This window comes from Neovison vison, chromosome 1 (assembly GCF_020171115.1).
Source record: "Neovison vison isolate M4711 chromosome 1, ASM_NN_V1, whole genome shotgun sequence".
Taxonomy (NCBI): domain Eukaryota; kingdom Metazoa; phylum Chordata; class Mammalia; order Carnivora; family Mustelidae; genus Neogale; species Neogale vison.
This window is the reverse complement of record NC_058091.1, coordinates 14,510,620-14,531,097: the sequence shown is the minus strand read 5'-3', so window position 1 is coordinate 14,531,097 and position 20,478 is coordinate 14,510,620. Positions and strand designations below refer to the sequence as shown.

The following is a 20,478-nucleotide window of genomic DNA, read 5'->3' as shown; positions in this document are numbered from 1 at the left end:
TGATGTTTTATTTTTAGCACAAGCCACCCATAGGTGCTATGACCAAAACTTTCTTCTGTCAGAAGTGCTGACTGAAGTGCCTCCCTACTCAAAAGGTCTTCTGCTTTCTAACTGAACTGAGCCTTTGGCCCAAGAGTCTCATTTCTCTTTAAATTCCTTCAGGGAACTTCCTAGAGTGCATAACCACATTCCCTGTTTCTGTGTACCAGAAAAAACACAAACTGTCTGTCTTGGTCAGATGTGCTCCCATTCCCCTTTGTTAAAGTATCTCGGTATTCCCAGGCTACAAGTAATTCATCAATGCTAAGCACAGTGAGGTCCTCTTACTAAACAGAACAGCATTCTCAATGAAATCATCACACATTCTGAAACCTATCAACATGTCATCAGTGAATGTTCATTGACCTAAAGGAGAAAAGGTCAGTTTCTTATTTTCCACAACAAAATTAAGAGGCCATAGTGAAGCAGGTGAACATGAAGGTCACAGAATGAGAATCACTGTATTTTGGCACATGGACTCAGAGCAGTAAATCAGGGGCTAAAATTAGATAAGCATTATAGCTATGATGTAAAGATATACTAAAATAAAGAAAAATGACATTAACATTAGAATTTAGCTTCAGAAATTCCTTCTTAGGCAAATGGGTCCTAGTGTATGATTTAAAATATAACAAACTTTAACAAGAGAAGAATAAGGATTCCCCTTTCCAAGGATGGCTTAGATTCCAAAGCTACAACCCAGTCTTTTTATTACATGAGTTACAAGGAAACAACAAAATGTCATGGTCTGCAAACATCTATCAACGTGTATGTTTTACACACCAATGAACAGACTGGCAAGAAAAGCAAACGCAGTGACTCAGCCATTTCACCTAATTAAAGTTTTGGGAATATGTCCAAAAATCACATCACAAGTAAAGAAAAATACATGATTAAAATGATCTCTACAGAATGAGTTACAGCATTTTTAATCCTTTCCTGAAAGCACAAAAAGAAGAAAAAAAGAATCAGACATATTGTATTACTGATGAATTGTGCTGCAAGCAAATAACAGTTCTTTAACAAATATTCAGTGGCATTTTTGACTGATTATATCCTACACAGAAAGTAATATGTTATTAAATAAAATTCAGCAGAATAAACCCAACGGGTGTGTACTTGAAGCATTATAAAAGCAAAATGTATTCCATTACCTTTAGTTAGTACCTGTGATCCAAAAACATGGCAGGTCAAATTTAATAGATAATTTTGTTGAAGAGTTAGAGACTACCAATGTATATAAAACTTCACCATTTCACTCTTGTTCACTCTTTGATCTGATAATGATATCAACAGTGATAATGACCATCATTTATCACATGCTCAGTCTGGGTAGGTCCTGTGCCATCTGTTTGCTTTCATGATTTCATTAAATCCTCATGATGCTGGCTAAAGGAGGGGTAATCATGCCCACTCTAGAGGGGCAGAAACTGAGGCTCACATAGGTTGAGTTAACCAGGTTATTTGGTTTATTATGATTTCAACTTGGATAGATCTGACTTCAGAAACCATGCCCTTTTTCCAATGCCTTCTGATTATGTATTGAGTATGGTTACGGAAAGTGAGGGAGAAAGCACCCTGTGGGGGGGTTTGGATAAAGCTTCATCTCTCTAGACTTGCAGTGTGATTCAGTATGCTCTCTGTATCCAACTAAAGGCTTAATATACTTCCTGAATTTTATCTCATAGCGACGTGCTTGGAGAAACTAGGATGAAATCAAGAGTGTCCTCTTGGACAGGTTTTTCCCTGCTGTAAAATAAGAGATACCAATCTTAAAAACCACTTTAGAGTCTTAGATCAGGGAGTGGAATCTACTCTTTGCATTCCTGTTTGGATTTATAAAATCATCACATGGCTCTTGGCTCGGCACCGACCGACCATTAATCAGAATCCATCACTTGGACAGCCTTATTAGACTTAAAACTACTTTGTTGGGGGATTTTTCTGAAAGACAAATTGCTGAAAATTGGGAAACGTCTCCAGTTCGTGCAAGACAGGACAAAGTCTTAAATAAGACACAGGGCAGGGGATCAAAACACTTCGGGGTAGGACTTAACGATCTTCGCCTTGTCTGGAAAGCTAACAGGAGGGAGCAGCACACTACTTATGTGGCTTTTGAAATTGCATCATGTCTATAGGAGGAAAGAGCAGAACTTACTTTCAGCAAGAAGGCCAGTTTTTTCTTCTGTTCCTCCAGATGCGTGCTGGCTGATCTCCACTTCTCCTGGATCTCAGTGAGCTCTGCCTGCAACGCGGCCTCAGCCCCACTGTCGGCCGAGAGCAGGAGCTGCTTGCCCGCCTCCACTGTAAGGATGTAGCTGCCTTGCTGTCGCAGGAACACTTTTTCTTTAAACTGAAAGGAACCGCAGCTTTTTACTTTCTCATTCTTTTCTTTACCAGGTCCCCATTACAATGTTTTTAAGTGACCGTACAGTTTTCCATACATTGCATATCCTCTCTATCCAACATTCATGGAGCTAGCACTTGGGGCGTGAGTGCAGCACTGTATGAACGAGTGAGAATTCAACAGGGAGAGGCTTAATTTCTGTCCCCAAGTTAAATACAATCACAGCGCAATATGGGAACCGCTCGAGGAGACAGATGCATAGGGAACAACCTGCCCCATGTTTCGCTTGTTTTAAGTTTTATTAGGATCTTTTCATTTCTTCTGCAAAAAACTGTATGTGATGTTCATTTCATACAAACAACCCTCTTCTAAGAAAGACCAGTGCTCAAATATCTAACCCACATGGACGCAAGACAGGTTTCCTCAAAGGGAAAAGGCTTCATGAGTCTTGGAGGACCTATGCATACTAAGGCTAAGAAGAATCTTGTATGACAAAGGCCAGGAGTTGGAGAAGAGTCCTTCCATGCAGAGAAATGAAGACGGGCAAAGTTACTATATGAGAACATTAGGATGAATTCAGGACCCTGGTGTAGTTTTCAAGGGCTGGGCATGCGAAAGAGTAGCAGACAATGATACAAGATCACACCTAGCACGGGAATTTTTTTAACAGTGCAAGTGACTGAGATTCACAGGAGAATATTAAGCAGAGAAGCGATGTGTTTGGATTAAAACCCTCTGCAGTAGGGTAGAAGATGGAATGGAAAAGGGCATATATTGGATATACTGAAATAGGTTAGAGAGCTGTTGTCTCTGTAGGTAAGAAACCAAGAGCCCCTCATCTGACATAGTGGCAGTGGGGATGGAAACTGGGAGTTATTAGAAATGGGGAGGGAGAGAACAAGAATAAAGCCCTAGAGCAACTCTGAGGTTCCTAACTGATAGACCAGACAGCTGGTAATGACATTTCCTCGAATCGGGGACATGGGACATGGGACACCACATGGCTCCTCTGGACATCACAGGCTCCATGGGAACTCACGGAGTATATTACGCCTGTGCTGCACATGTATATTTATAAGTCTAAAATGCAGCTGAATATAGTTAATTTAAAAGCTCGGGAGGTAGAGGTGACTGGAAGACAGCACATTGGCCCTTCCATGCTGGTAGGAATCAGACGGAGCTACAGGTGAATGAGGTCTTCCAGGAGAAAGAAGCAGCAAACAATGACCTTGAAAGCAAGAGGCGACATGAAATACACCAGGGACGACTGATTGGATTGCTGGGAGGGAACTATCTATGGGACTGGAGGCCCCGGTTCCTAGGCAGATGGAAGGAAGGGGCCAAACCAGGAAGGGACCAAGAGCTCAGATAGGACTGAGACTTTTATCTTTTCTGGAATACCCAAGTTACACAATTAAATTGCTCCTGGTTATAATCAATGCAAAGTGCTCCCTTCCTGGCCACTGCCCTTCCCTCCATGCTGGTTAGTGAACTGCTGAGAGGCACTGGTGTGGACCGTGGACAGGGTCTGTGAGAGGCTGGGCCCACCAGACTATCATCACTAAATAAGGCCTTTGTAATGCAATCAGGTTGTATGTTCCTGCTGATACTTTGGAACAGTGATGGTCCTCACTCCAGTGTCACTCCAGGATCCTTGTGAAGAACTGAAGCGAGAGTAAGGTGTACAGTGGAAACGGACAAGAGGTTTCAGAAGCGTGTGTTTTGCACCTTACCTGCACTTCATCAAAGAGGGTCCTTGCCTGTTGCAGTGGTATGGGGACGCTTCCGAGAGCACTCACGGGAAGATAGGACACTTCAACCAACCATTTACGCAGCTTCTCAGCCATCTCCCTGTAGCGCTGCCACTGGCGAATCTGGCTGTCGATGATACCCCTCCTCTGCTGGGCCCTGCGAATCACTCCCTGCCACTGACTGCTGAGAAGTGTCAGTTTCAGGTTGAATTCATCCCTGGTGCAGAAATAATGACGCAGGGAAGAAACGCTTTACCCTGGATGCATTTACATATCAGCCACGGATGCATCCAGTGTACATACCCTTGGTGATGCTAATAAGCCCCGAGGCGTGACTTAAGGCAGAGGCTTTCGAATATCACACCATGATCTTTTACCAGGTCTATTTCCAGTAATTTTTTAAATTAACAGCTATTGGTTTTTGCAAACATTTTCATGTCTCAGCACAGGTTAAAGGCGTTATCTGTAAGTTCACTAATTATACCCTCCCTGAATGCAAGAAGGGAGGGAACATAGGGGATGCAGATGCAGTGGGAATGGGCCCAAACCCTAAGTAGTGTATGCAGCAGGGGACCGCATCTTGCGAGTGCTACGGGGGGAGGGAGAAAATGTGGACCACGGCCCTGGGTGGCTCAGGTGGTTAAGCAATGTGCCTTTGGCTCAGGTCATGATCCCAGAGCCCCGCGTTGGCCTCCCTGCTCAGTGCGGAGTCTGCTTCTCCACCTGCTCTTTCCCACTGCTTGTGCTCTCACTCTCTGTCAAATAACTAAATAAAATTAAAATAAATAAAATATTAAAAAAAAAAAAAGAAAACGAGGACCAAACTTACTTATAAACCTCTTTCTTCAACCACAATTATAAACCAGTTTGGATGAACAACGGTGGCTTTTTCAGCTAGAATCATAAGCCACTCAAAATCCTGTTATTTAAAAACAGGTTTTTTTTTGAGATTTTTGTTTACTTATTTGAGAGAGTGATCACGAGCGGAGGGGTGGGGGGAGGAAGGCAGAGGAGCAGAGGGCTAGGGAGAAGCAGGCCACCCACTGAGCAGGGAGCCAGACGAAGGACTCAATTCCAGGACCCTAGGATCATCACCTGAGTGGAAGGCAGACACTTCATCAACCGAGCCACCCAGGTATCCCTAAAAATGTTTTTTAAAACTATATTCATAAGCTCCATATTCCCTCACAATAAACAGTCCTAATCTTTAGCAAATTACTCCACATGTTCATCTAAATCATCCCTTTTACATTTTAAACCCACTTCATTTTGTTCTTAGGAAAATTAAAACTATTTAGTCATCACTGTCTGTATGAAGGTTGTCTGCATATTTAGAGATAGGAAATTGTACTTAAGTGTTCTCAATTTCAGGCTAAATAATCTCAGGTCTTTTAGTCTGCCCTTTCTACCTCTGTGTTTTCTACTTGTAAAATTATCATATGGTTTCACTTATTTGTGGAGCATAACAAATAGCATGGAGGACAAGGGGCGTTAGAGAGGAGTAGGGAATCTGGGTAAATTGGAAGGGGAGGTGAACCATGAGAGACTATGGACTCTGAAAAACAATCTGAGGGGTTTGAAGTGGCGGGGGGGGTGGGAGGTTGGGGTACCAGGTGGTGGGTATTATAGAGGGCACGGCTTGCATGGAGCACTGGGTGTGGTGAAAAAATAATAAATACTGTTTTTCTGAAAATAAATAAATTGGAAAAAAAAATGTCAGTAGTTCTTTAGGAAGTTTTGTAGCTCTAGAACTGATGCATCGTTTGTAGATCCAGAACTGATTTGTCCAGTACCAAATAGAATGAGTTTCTTTGTAAATTACGATGTTATTCACATTTTGATATTAAAGTGTAACATTACTTGTTTTTTCTCTATTGTGTGAGTTTTGCTTTTCCTCCCTAGATACACTATTCTCTCCTCTTGAGGGTGGCTTCAAATCTGAGCTGAAATTACTCTTCTGGACAGCTGTCCTGCTGACACTTCCTATCACCTAGGCCCACTCTCAATCCTTGGTTTTTGTAACTAAATGTGTTATTGGTGCTTCCATTTTTGAAAGGAAATTCTGATGTTAATCATCTAATTGCAGTAGAATTAATGTGACGAATTAGGTTCATGAAATTCCCCTAGAAGTTTCAAGCATCTGTCGTCTCTGAAAACCTTTCACTGCAGGACTTGAGACTGTCCGACCACAGGAAAAGTGCCCCCCACACTGCTTTTCCCATCAGGCCACTCTCCAAGATCTCTTAGGAGCTCTTGTCCTCCCTTTCTGGAGAGTCCAGCTGTCCTGAGCCACCTGTCGGCCCAGATGAGGACGTCCTCAACACATGAGGAGCCTGGTCACATGGCTGAACTTGAACTCTAAAACACAAGACTTATAAAACTTTTAAGACACAATACATTTGTAATCTGGGGCCTTCATGCTCTAATCTGAATTTTTTTTTCTTCTGCAACTTTCAGAATTATCCTCGATCCAAACCTCCCATTTTCCCCTCTTTGGAGTTTCTCCTTAACTGTTAACATTTACAATTTAATAGATGTTGGCTTGTGCATGAATTCTGAATTTTGTTTTGCCTACTGGCTTTTATAATACTGTTACAGAGTTGACCAAAGGAGGACAAAGCAAAGAATACATTAATTGCATTTGAATTTGTTTTATTTTGAAGGCCTTAAATTCTTAGTAAAGCTCACATTTAAGTTTGGCTTACTTTGAATAGAGTAAATATGGTACCGCATTTTGTTGTTCCAAGCTTAACCGTGAAAATCTTTCATGTTTACCTCCAAAGAAATATCACTTAAAACTGAAATTGCTTCAAAACATTTAAAAAACCCTCTTAGTGAAAACAGTGATTTATGTTCTTTTTTCTTTTTTTTTTTTTTTTAAATAGTAAGTTAATTATAATCACAGTTACTGGTCTTTAATATGGGAAAGATGTCCTTATGTAAATATATAAGTATCAATGAGGTTATTCCCCAAATATCATTATATAAAGCAGATAGGATAGATTAGATTCTGTTCCTAGGAAATGTAAATATAGTACGGGATCAGTAATTCACATACTGGAAGTTAGAAGAGGAGCTAGATTACCTCTTCATTTCTAAATAAAGAGGATATCTTCTAAGTAAATGAAGAGGAAGCAGGATTTCAGTGTGTCAGAGTGTCAGCTGACTTAAGGTAGCAACCATTTCCGAACTGGAATTACCCTGGTGTGGAAACCCAGCTGGCTGGTCCTGACTAAAACCCTGAGTGACCTTGGTCCCATCAGTTTGCATTTCTGGGCCTCAAGTTTTCATCTATAAGTAATAACGATGATCTAGTGATCTCTATGCTCCTTTGAGGAATATAATTTCTGTAACTGTATGAGACAATTAGAAGCATCTGTTTACAAACCATTGATACATCATTGATACAATTTGTTCTGATCTATTCATTAATTCTAGTCTCCTGCAGAGGTCTGGAGAAGGCTGACTAGTTGATTTCCAATTACTTTATGTCCTTCATGTAATATAATAGCAGTTCTTTAAAAAGATTCAATACTCAGTCGTTTCAGAGTTTCAGACGAGCCTTTTCTCCAATTACTGGGGCTCCATTGCAGTACAATTGCCTTAGGAAGATTAGACATATGCCTTCTAATTTGCTCATTAAAAAGAAAATGACTAATTCACCAAAACCTTTCTTCATAATATCAAAGATCCTACCTGTCATCAACTTGACCTTGTTCTAGAAGATGCTGCCCGTCAATAATGATTGAGTGCAAAATCTGCTGGCGACTGAACATCTCTGCTTGAAACAACTATTATTTGAAAAAACAGAAAAACATGTTTTTAGAGTTCCCAATTTTAGGGACCAGTTTCCTAGTAACTTCCACAAAAATTCTGGCTTTAGCAAGGCTTTGAAAGATATTTCCAGTTGTATCTGGATACATGCGAAATCCTGCAATATAGGAAAATGCATTTTTTTTTACCCTTGTCTATTTTTAATTTTTTGTCCTTTAAGTTTTTAAAATTAACATATAATATATTATTTGTTTCAGGCGTTTCAGTGATTCATCAGTCCTACACAATTCACAGCTCTCACCATAGCACATACCCTCCCCAGTGTCCATCCCCCAGCCACCCCATCCCTCCCACCCCCCTCCCCTCCAACAACCCTCAGTTTGTTTCCTGAGATTAAGAGTCTCTTATAGTTTGTCTCCCTCTCTGGTTTTATCTTGTTTCATTTTTTTCCTCTCTTCCCCTATGATCCTCTGCCTTGTTTCTCAAATTCCACATATATCAGGGAGATCATACGATAATTGTCTTTCTTTGATTGACTTATTCATTTAGCATAATACCTTCTAGTTCCATCCTAGTTGCAAATGGCAAGATTTCATTTTTTGATGGCTGAGTAGTATTCCCTTGTATATAATAGACACCACGTCTTCTTTATCCATTCATCTGTGGATGGACATCTGGGCTCTTTCCATAGTCTGCCTATTGTGGACATTGCTGCCATAGATACTGGGGTGTGATGACCCTTCGGATCACAACATTTTTATCTTTGGGGTAAATCCCCAGTAGTGCAATTCCGGAGTCATAGGATAGTTCTATTTTGAACTTTTTAAGGAGCTTCCATATTGTTCTCCAGAGTGGCTGCACCAGTTTGCATTTCTACCAACAGTGTAAGAAGACTCCCCTTCCTCTGCACTCACTGTAGTTTTAACTCATTTTCTTTTATTCCATCTTTAGTCAAACTGATAAAACTGGATTTTAAAATACCTTATACATATTTAAAGTCTTTATTGTTAAAATTTAAGCAAAAACTTTTAGTATCATTCTTTTTTAAGTTCATTTAAGCTTTTCTCTGCTTTTAGGAAAATCCTATTTCTCCATTTGTGTATACTTCAGAAACCCATGGGCCGATGTGCTTACACCAGGGAACAACAAAATTGAGACAAGCAGCAAATTAATTAATTTGCTTTTTGTATCTAGTTCTCTCGCTGGTGTTTCTTAAGAAATAATCATAATGCCATTTGATCAAGAGGTACTCTCGGATACATTTGATAGTTTGATTTCCAAGTATAAAAAATGAATTTTTTTTTTTTCTTTTACAGAACACTCAACTTTCATTTATCAAAGACTTGTGATCAAAGCAAAATCTCTTAAGCAACTAGCTTTGGCAATATTAACATAGTATGTAACTGAATTTGAAAATTGTCTAACTTTCTGTATTCCTTCCGCACACACCCCTGATTCCCCCGACACCCCCATAAGTAGACTTTTACCACAATTCTGGTAGTATACATTGCAGGATATTGAAGCCTAACACATTTGGAAAACCAACTATGGAAGCAAAGAACTGCACCACATTTTTATAGTTAAGATACAGAAACCTCAAACTTAAGAAAGAAGGCAAAACAATGCCTACACAGGAGCAGACTCAGCACAATAAACAGTGCCTGAACTCCTCCACGTGGCAGTGCACGGACTTTCCCTAAGACTGTTTCATTACCTAAAACCCTACCGGCATACCTTACCTCATGCGCTCTCTGCTGCTCCAAAAGATGCTGATAGTTGCCTGAAATCTCCACCGCTAACTTTTGTTCCGTTTGAATCAGGAATTCCATCCATGTTTCACATTTTTCCAAGAAAGTCTGGTGTTGCAGCAAAAATGACTGCAACTTACTGATAAAATGAAGGAAAAAGAACACGATTACAGTGTCATTTGTTAGTTCTTACCCTGTCAATATATAAAATTAGATTATAAAATATGCTCTGTCTGATTCTAACTGGACCACCACAAAGCTTTCAATGTTAAGTAGCAAATGTTTCAAAAAGAATAAAAGTTTAAAATGGTAGGTTTTCTCCCAGGTTTCGGCACACAAAAACAACAACAACAACTCCCTGCCCCACAAATAAAACGGTAGGTTTTCAGATTGATAAAATTATGTATGTACCTTTAATATAGTTTTATGTAAAAGAGTTCCTTCTTTTTTGCTAAAACAATATTTCACGCATCAAGCATGGGAAACCACTTCACAATCAGTTCACCATTTCTAGTTCAAATTTTGTGAGTGCCATTGGAAAGACCTAGAATTTATCAGTACGCACAAGCCATGCACTTCTATCTACTGGTATATCAGAGTGGCCCAAACATCTCTTGGTTACTCCACCTGAATCTTTCTGTGGTCTGAGAGGAGATCAGAGACCAGTGTCGGTTCAGACTCTGCATCCTTTTGATTTCTTTATCATTCAGCGGTAGCCTGTATCCAAGCTCATTCAGACGGTCTAGGTCAGGGGCCAGGCTGCTGAATTTTAGCATCTGCCCCTGGAAACAAGATTTAAAAGTCAGTTTAGCACTATGGTCAGAAAACGCAGAGTTCTTTCAAACTTCACAGTGACCTGCTGATTTCAGGAAGAAGCAGGTCTTTGGTCTCCCTGTATTTCTGGGCCATTGACCTGTCATCTCCAGAGCTGCCAATAAAGAAAAGCGGCGTCTCCTGACCCGTTTCCCCTGCTGCTATAGCTCCTCACGCCCTCCCACTGAACGTTTAGTAGTTCCCATGAATCATTTACTTGCTGATGGATGAAAATTATGCTGATGACTGAAAAGGCGTATTTCTGACCCTTTATATTCCATCTGTCTAAGCTATTCTGCTCCTTTATTATCTATTACCAATAAGAATATTTATAATGGTAACCATTATAAGAGTAAGAGCTAACATCTCTTGAGCACTTGCAATGAATCAAATAATAGCATGAGAGCTTCACAGGTAATAACTCATTTTATTTGCAAAATAATCCCCTAAGGTAAGTACCATGAGTATTCTGACTTATTCTGACTTAATGATGAGGCTCAGAAATGGTTCGTAAATTGCTCACGGCCACCCAGCCAGTACGTGGTAGAGCTGGGTAAGTAAGAGCCACCGAGCACTTGCTAGATGGAGTGAGATTCCCTTTGAGCTTTGAAGGCAACACCCAATATCCTAGAAGCTTCAGTTTTAGGTCGTTGGCCCCAACCCTGAAATTGGTGAGACGCAACTAACAAAGCATTCTGTGCTCTCAGGGCTCCTCCCTCTCCTCAAACACAGGACAAAACGGTCTTTTCCGGTTTATGTGTGGGCACCTGTAACTCCATCTAGGAATACAGGAAGAGGTAAATGGGAAGACATCCTTGCTGTGTGCATTTTCTCTTCACATGCTCGGGAACAGGCTCATTACCCTAAAGACAGAATAAATCTTTCCAACTGTTGAAGTCAGAAGCATTAACAATTAGATGGCAGAACTGTCATGGGTAGATATCAGCAGTGAACGAAACTGACAGGCAGTGGTCCTTCTCATGGGGCTTCCAGACAGAAGATGCTATGCCGATAATACTAATCCACAAGAGTCGTCACCTAATCACGTGAATGTCATTAAAATGGTATGTAAAAATTTTTAAAGAAAAAAAATAGTGTGCTATCAAAGTGTTACATGGGGGAGCTTCAAGAAAAGAGGACGCTTTCTTCAGAGAATGACATTGAACAAAATGACCAAAAATTCATTGCTTTTGGTGGGAAGGGAGCTGACAAATTCCAGAAAAAGGTGACGTTAGGTGTGCAAAGGCTAGGAAGCATGGTGGCGGATACTGAGATGACCAGTGAGGAAGACGAGACCCTTTGGAAGATGGAAGCCAGGTCCACTGGGGGGTGATGGTCCACCCTGGTCTTTACCCTGAGAACAGTGGGAACCCATGGAGGGTCTGAAGCAGAGGAGTGATACGATAAAACTGGTGTGTCTTTTGTTATCATTTTACTTACTGAATGTTTAAAACAGTTCATAATTAAGTAAAACCCTTTAAAAGAAAAAGATCATTTTGGCAGCTGTGGGTTGGAGGGGTTGGGGTCACCGCAGAGAGGACCCTGGAGGCTACTGATGGTGTCCGAGACATTGGGGGCTTATCTAGGAGTGGATGAGGGTAGAGATGGAAACGGGAAGTTCGAGGGGATCCACTGGGCCGGGGAAGGGACGAGAGGTGGGAGGGAGGAGTGACCCGGACTCCTAGGGTTGCCCCTGGCTGACTCTCATCGCAGAGCATGAAATCAGTGTGTGCACACTGCAAGAAAACAGAGCTGGCAAGGGTTTCTCTGTGAGCTCAGAATAAAAGTAGGTCTAATGTTAGGAGTTGTGAGTATTCCTTAAGACTTTGAGGACAAAAGATAGAAGATCTAGGCCTAGGATTTGAATGTACTTACCTTAAGTTCTTCCATCCTTTCCTGGATGGTTGAGAGATCAGATGAGTGGCTTGGGTCCTGCCCTTGTAATATTTCTTCAGCTTCTACTATCCAGGCCTCCAACACTTCTAAGCTCTTGGTAAAGGTTTCATAGTCAAGAACTCCAGTCTTTATTTTTTTCACAAAAGAAAATTGGTATTTAGATATCTAATGAAAGGGCAACTGGATATTGAAATTATTTTTCATATCTTTGTGTCAAGTATCCATCCTCAAATGCCATAAGGCTACATGACTTAACTTTTCTTCTTAACTTTTCTTCTCTTCATTCATGTAAAAATATTTTTGAAAACTCAGAATTACTTCTAGATACTGTTTATGAATTGACCAATTATTTTTAAAATATACTACCAAACAGAAAAATACTCTTATTCTTGGCAAAAACTTGTTATATAAATAGGAATGACAACACTAAAGCCACTTGGTATTTATTAGTTGGATGTATTTTACCCAGTATCATAGAAAGAAGCATTGCTTTTAGGGGCAAAATTACATTGTCAAGAACAGTACAAGACTCCCACCTTCCCTTGTCCCCACTGGAACTTCAAGTTCATTTGCTTTTTAATTCTTTGGTCTTGAACAAGGCATTGTCTCAATGATGAGAAAACTTTCTTTTCCTGTGGTTAGGCTCAGATGTTATAGAAAGCCAACTGACAACACATGTGGAATATGAGGTCGGTAACATACCTGGAACATGGTCTGCTGCTTGCAAAGAGCCTGCTCCAGGGCACACACATGTTGACTCAAAGACAGCTGATCGGACTGAAGGGCTGATGCCGCTGAAGCATCCACTTGCTGCTTGAGCTGCTCTCCCAGCTCACGCAGAACAAACAGGGAATCCTTCACTACCCCCAGTTCTTTGAGGAGATCCTACAGATGATGAAAATAGTCCCATTATGAAACAACGTGGTAAGGGCACTCCTTAAACTGATAATCAGCAAAGGGCCACGCATCTGGAAACACTCAATTCTTACTTGTCAAATTATTACACTAAATACACTTCACCTGCAGAAAAATAATGAGGGATTAAATCTGATTTTTGAAAATGGATGTGTGTTAACATTTTTAGACATACACGGACTATTCTATAATAAAAGCCACATAGGTTCATGGTAGGACACGAGGACATGGGGGTGGGGGGAAGCGCAGGGAAACATACATAAGAAGACACGTCCACAAGAAGAGCCAATAACTGGAAGCATTTGGGCATGTTTTTCCTCTCTTTTCATGTAGTTGATATCAAATCAAAATCAAAAACACAGCGCTACATTTCGCCTTTTCCTGTTGAATTCTGCACACACAGTGGCTGAGTTCGCCAACAGCGTGTTTCACACGCATGGTCGCATTACAACGGTTACAACAGACCCTCTTGTCTCAGGGGAGCCTGGAGCCCCAGCAATGGCCCTGGTGGGCAGGGACAGAAGCAGATGGCATCTCCACCCTTTTCCATGGCTTCTCTTGCCTCCACTTCTGGTGGGACACTCCTAAATGCTCAAAATTTAAGCCAGTGGAAATTCTGCTTCTTGGTTTCCATCTACCACTAAGAGCTGACAAATGACTGGTTCTTCTACCTGTTGCTGGTGCTCCACCTGACATGGTGGAAAGAGTAGAGCCTGCTCTAGCTAGACAGCAACACCTATGACAGGGAGAAAAACAAACAGAAGGAAGCTTTGACCTTGACACAGATCTTAGAACAATTCAGAGAAATAATTTGGAGTATTACCCCCTAAAATAGGTGTGATGTATCAACTCAGGAGGGGTGAAAATTAAAAATGACAAATCCTGTAAGGATAAACTATGTGGAAGGAGGAGAAAAAAGCCTTATGTTGTCTTTAGTATTAAACATTAGCTTTAAAGTGATTATTTAGTATTTGTGTGATGGTATTAGAATAGCTCGAAATTTTTTTTTTAAAGATTTTATTTATTTATTTGACAGAGTGAGAGAGATCGCAAGTAGGGAGAGAGGCAGGCAGAGAGAGAGAGAGGGAAGCAGGCTCCCTGCTGAGCAGACAGCCCGATGTGGGGCTGGATCCCAGGACCCTGAGATCATGACCTGAGCTGAAGGCAGAGGCTTAACCCACTGAGACACCCAGGCGCCCCAAATAGGTTGAGATTTATGTGCTTTTTATAACTTGCTTAATTCTAATAAACTGATTTGGGAAAGCTTACAAGAAGATCTTTGGAACAAGTTCATTAAAATAAAGACCAATAAGGAGAAGCAGAAGAACCATGTAATGAGTGAAACAAGAGACTGTTTCTGAAAACCTAAAGTAGGTTATTGGCAACCTCAGTGAAAATAAAGAAATATTAAAAAGCTATTAAAAAGAAGCACACCAGTAAATCAGGAGAGAAAGACTTCTTTCCACCATTAAATTCTTAGAAGAAATAATTATGTCGATGCTTACATAAGAAATAATGGACCTAACTAGGTAATACCTTTCACGATGGATTTTTAAAAGATAAAACATTATTCTCCATACTCTCTTATTTCTGAACTGGCAAACATGTAAAAACAATCAACCTAAATCTTCACAAGGATGATGTGCCATTAGGAAAGATGGGAAAACAGCTCATCTGTGAAAATGAAACAGGGGGAGGGACCTCTTAAATCAGATACATGTGCAACTGGGTTCTGAAACCCCAGCAGGCTCTTTGGTCCTTAAAACCATTTTTGGATAGCTGTCCCACATACTGAGGCATACCAGAAGCTTGCACATATCAGCCCTGGCCTTGCTAAACTTGAGATGGCTGAGAATGGCATGGGGGGCGGGGAACACCAGTATCGCCAAACATACATTGCAATCTTCGATCCACGTCGCAACCTCGTCATCAGCAATGTCCTTGTTGGTGGCCGCCTTCAGGAGCTCGTTGGTTCGGTCGTCCTGCTGCTGTACCGCAGAGGCACACTGCTTCGAGTAGTCCTTGTACCTCTGCCAAAGCTGAAGTAGGGCTTTGCTGGCGTGCAGCTGCTCAGCGATCTCTTCCAGCAAGTTATTCCATCTGGAAACAATAGCCAACACTCACGGGCAGATTAGCACCTCTTACCAAATGCTGTTATTTGCTCTTTTATTTTTCACGATCCTGCTTCATGTGAATATGGGAATAATTCAGAGATGTCTCATTTCTATTTGACACAATGCCCACTCACAGTTCAAGGGCAGATAATAGAAATGAGGTAATCTTTGGGTAGACAGCAGTGTTCATCTATTTCTAAGTATCTTCACTACATTTAGTTACCTTCAATTCATTTGTGAACATTGAAACATGAGTAGAATAGAATGTAGAAAGCTCAAATTCAAAATGCTGGCAAGTTTTAATTCTATCGTTATTTGTCATAAGGCTGTGATATAAATAATGCATAACAGTGCAAAATGAGCATGTTCCATACCTCATAGTGACATCTTTTAATGTATTGGTAAGCGTTTCTGTCACAGGTGGGTGACACTCTTTTAACAGTTGGTTGGTGACAGAACCAAACCTCTGTAAGTTCTTTTCCTGTTTTTCCAGATCATCTTGAAGATTCTGCCCCAAAATTAAAAAAAAAAAAAAGTGCCACAGATGACATGACAGGATGTAAATTCTAATAATCATTTAAAAGTAATTTACAGCTGTTTCTATAACTATGTACATATAAATATATAAACCATGGTTTTGTTCTGATGCTTTGTAAATTTTCTTTCGATCATCATTTCTTCTTTTATAATTTGGTTCTCAAAAGTGTGAAAAGGGATTCCTAACAGCTAAACGTTCTTACAGTAGCATCTGGAATTCTGCTGGGAAAGCTCACATGAGTCCCTTGTCTGTCTTTTAGTAGGAAGCTAGGGCCATGATCTGGACGCAGTCTGTCTCACTGGTTCTCTTTGCTATTCAAAGTCAAAACCCTGGTCCCCATTTTATTACATATCTAGAGTTCTTCTATAGGAAACTCCAGATAATCAGACCTTAAGAAGTCCTGATTTTTCTGAGTACCACTTGTAAGTTCTATCTCTGGGTGTTCTTCCTTGCAAAGAATATTTATTAGACAGACTACAGACTTGGCACAGTCTTCTACCAAGGACTAGTGAAGGATCTTAAAGAAAGGCACTTCCCCTGCAAATACTGTTGGAGGGCTAGACTCAGTTCTTAATAAAACCCCATAGGTGACGGAGGCTACAAAAACCCAGTTCTATTTAAGACTATCTGATTGCCATCAAATCAAAACCCTTTCATATCTTAAGATAGCATGTGCTGGTGTTAAATACAGAACAGGCTAAATTAAAAAGTACTTCTAATCACCTCAAAATCATAAAATCTGTTTTCAGACTTACTAGTCTCAAAGCAAGTTTTAATGATTTTCAGTATCTACAACAACTATTTAAGGTTTAAAGAAATTGTGGATATATACATTTTATCTCTCCTCCCTCCTACGCCACCCTCGAGAAAAGGCATTCCCTGATCAGAGCATGTGTGTATGAGGTCAGCAACATGGAAACTTTCATAGCCAAGCCAGGGAAGTGGACAGATGTCAGGAGGGTACATGCTGGGCTCTTGCTGGCGTCCCATCCCTTGAGGGCCTACCCTGCCCATCTCGTGTCCCTGTGTCCCTGTCTGCATGAGTTAGCCAGGGAGAAAGAGCGGCCACAGGTGAGAGAGCGCCCAGTGAGTGGTGTGCAGGGCAGTGAGGGCAGCAGCTGATTCGAAGGCAGGGGCCTGAGGTAGGAGACAGTGCTCTGCACAGTCAAACAGCAGCCTCAATTCTGTATGAGTTCAGTGATGACAGGCACCCAGGAAACTAAGCAGGAAGTGTTAGAAAAAGAGGCTTATGTGCACGCATCGAACAGATGACTGATACTAAACCGAATGAAAAGAAAACAGGTAAATAGTTTACACGTTTACCATTTTGACTATCTTTCTCTTTGCTTTCTTTTTGTTCCCTTAGAATATGTTTGGAGAAAAAAAAAATATGTTTGGAGAAGCAGGATAAAGAGAGAAAGGGAAGACATAAAGGCAGCAGCAATAGATCAAGGAGGTTGGCTGGATGTAAAATCGTTTTATAAAATGTATTCATGGGGATATTTATATCACAGAATTTAAAAAATCATTTAGTTATATAGCAACTAAAAACCATTTAGTTATACAGCAATCCAGAAATTTGGTGTTTGTAACGGGAAAAGTTACAAACAAAGCAGGTAAGATTAATTTCAAATATTTAAAAATAATTAAATGCCAACAATATACAGCAACATTCCGGGGTGCTGTTCAAGTTTGCTTTTTTTTTTTTTTTTATTTTCTCAAATTCAAAAGAGTATCAAGATGGGTTACATTCATTCCTTACCTGAAGATTGTCTACCTGAACTTGTACAGCTTCTAAAGAACCAGTCAGCAGACGGAAGCGGGACAGAGAGTATCTCGCCTCCATGAGGTAGCTGTGGATCTCATCAAAGGCTACCTTGTGATTATTCCATTGGTCAAACACAGACTTCAGCAGTATCTTTAATTGTCCAACCTTTTGAAAGAGATAGGTGTTACTTACAATTGCATATTTAAAATTTTAAATATTTAAAGTGATAGAATACATATTTAACTGATGGAAACATTAATATTTAAGAACTTCATCAGGGTTTCAGGCATTATAAAGAAATGAGAGAAAAAAAAAAAAAGACTTGAAAAGAGAGACAGCCACAATGAAATGTATGTCTTTTCGTGAATTTTGACCACTCAGTCTAAATTAAAATGCTTTAAAAGGTAACTTACAACCTTTGTATGTAAATATATGTAATATATATGCTATATATCTATGAAATATAAAAATGATAAAAGATCAATATATTTAATTTGGAAATATATCATTATTTTAAATACATTGTTATTATTTTAAATGCATTAACTCATTTAGTCCTTGTAACAACCTTATGAGATGGGTGTGATTATAATTCCCACCCTATAGATAAAAAACCAGAGGCACAATGAGGTTATGAAAATCACCTAAGATCATACTTTTGGACTAAGAGAGATCTAGGCAGTCTGGTCCCAGGAAATGAAATAAAAATCTGTCTATCTATCTAGCTATCTAGCTAGCTCCTCCCTCATTCTCCTCTATCTCTTTTTATCTCACATATGCACGTTCTCAAACACACACACACACACGCACGCACACTCAAATTTATATCTTAAGACAAAACATCTAAGAACATTCTTTCCTGAGACTTATCTGCAACAGAAAATTCAGGCTCTTAGTTTGGTCTGTGTCATTTGGAAAGACATCTACTTTGGATTTCCCAAATGTCACCCTTCATCTTCTAAATGTAATCCTGAGGTTATTAAAAGAGTAATGTTTATAATAATTCATAATAATGTACATCATAATCATGGTTTATGATAGGAAATAACCAAAGCTAGATTTTATTTTTAAAAAGAGGTTAATAGGGGTGGCCTGGGTGGCTCAGTCGGGAAGCATCTGACTTGGATTTGGCTCAGGTCAGATCTTCCAGGTTGGGAGATGGGATGAAACCCGTGTTGGGTTTCACACTCAGTGTGGAGTCTGCTTCCCCTCCGCTTCTTCCCCTGTACGTGCATGCATGCTCTCCCTTTCTCTCACACACATAAATAATAATCTCAGTTAATGAAGTAGACTTAATACAAAAAGATAATGTAGAGGTTCCGTAACTATTTACTCAGTTATTTTAGGAAAACTAAAACGCCATGACATGTCTGGAGTCCGGTCTCCTCCAGCAATATTACCATGCGGTCTAAATTTGCCCATGTTTGCCTGAGCTCCCTCAGTGTGTTCAGGACAACACCAGAGACTTCTTCTTTCTTGTTCTGAATCAAAGCAAGTCCATTCTGCTCAATTTTCTCCACCTCTTTTTCTTTTGCTTTAATCAAATCTTCCAGATCCTGAAAGATTAAAATAGTCATCTCAAATTTTTCTATTATGGACCTCTGTGGCGCGCACGACAGCCCGATATCCCCCCAAGTTTAAGCAAAATTTGATTACTTAATAGATAGAGACATGATAACGTGTAATTTTTTTCAAAAAGTGAGAAGAAAAGAAATATATGTGGGAAATGGTAATATGATTTATATTCTTAAATTCATGTCGGGAAAGTTACATAGTCCTAGGCCAAAGGATAAAATGCAATAAGACGGTAGTCTTTGTATCTGAGTTTAGTTACATTTCTGCTACTATGAAGCTGTGCCACTTTTAAGTTAGAAACTGCCACTGGGTCTGTTTCTTCAGACAGAAAATCAGAATCTCTTTTAGCCTTTCTTTCTCTCTGATTCTATGTGATTCTGAAAGATTATGGGCTTTTTTTTTTTTTTAATGAGTCAAACTCTTACTTTCTTTGGGATGTGCATTTATAACAGTATAAAATCTTCAAGAAAGAAAATACAATGAGGCAACGTTCTAGAGATCATCCTTAATCATACATTATAATCCCACTTACATTTTAATGCCATTGGAAACTTTGGAAAGCTCAGTATAGCAGGCTGAGCCTGCTATTAACATTTTATGGATGAATAAATGGGAGATCAAGTCACACAACTTATCTTGGGTTACAGAGCTGGGATCAGACCTCAAGCCTGCTGAGCCTACTGACTCCCAGCACAGTGTTGGAGGCGAGTCCCCAGATGGGACTTGGGGAAAGGATGTAAATCCCAAGTTTGGGCGATGTGAGAAGTCATATATTAAAGCATGGGTGCATTCTTATATTCAGAAGCATATCTCCAGAACTTGAGATGTAGATATGTAGGCCTTGGAGGGTAAAGTGAAGAAAATCCCAAAAAATAGACATGAAAAACATCTTTAAGCTGTTAAAACTTGGCAAATGTAGGATAGTATTATCAGTTATTTGGTAATCAGCTATGAGTCAGTACTGATTTATTTATTTTTCTCTCCTTAATTATCATGAGGCTATTTTTTTCTTGATGTATTAATTAGAAATTCATGCAATTAGTAGCCTGAGGAAATCATTTTTTGTTTTTAATATTGTGCTTTCACTTCCACTTCATAATTCTGTCAATATTTTGACAGCTTTGATAATTAACCAGAGAATGGAATATAGTGATTACTAGAGTTATGGGTCCTTTATACAGTATGGAGAACATCATTAAT

The 20,478-nt window shown here is 39.8% G+C and overlaps 1 protein-coding gene across 18 annotated transcripts in view; it reads right to left on the bottom strand.

Annotated features, from left to right (window-relative positions):
* Positions 1-20,478, bottom strand: part of SYNE1 (spectrin repeat containing nuclear envelope protein 1) — a 479,099-nt gene that overhangs the window by 76,276 nt on the left and 382,345 nt on the right. For all 18 annotated transcript variants that reach the window (XM_044243752.1, XM_044243801.1, XM_044243842.1 and 15 more), the window contains 11 exons: positions 19,104-19,259; positions 17,698-17,868; positions 15,772-15,905; positions 15,179-15,383; positions 13,071-13,253; positions 12,348-12,494; positions 10,287-10,441; positions 9,651-9,798; positions 7,834-7,928; positions 4,120-4,354; positions 2,198-2,392 (listed from right to left, as the gene is read on the bottom strand). In XM_044243752.1, the coding sequence (XP_044099687.1) occupies positions 2,198-2,392; positions 4,120-4,354; positions 7,834-7,928; positions 9,651-9,798; positions 10,287-10,441; positions 12,348-12,494; positions 13,071-13,253; positions 15,179-15,383; positions 15,772-15,905; positions 17,698-17,868; positions 19,104-19,259 (1,824 nt within the window). The remainder of the gene's footprint in view (positions 1-2,197; positions 2,393-4,119; positions 4,355-7,833; positions 7,929-9,650; positions 9,799-10,286; positions 10,442-12,347; positions 12,495-13,070; positions 13,254-15,178; positions 15,384-15,771; positions 15,906-17,697; positions 17,869-19,103; positions 19,260-20,478) is intronic.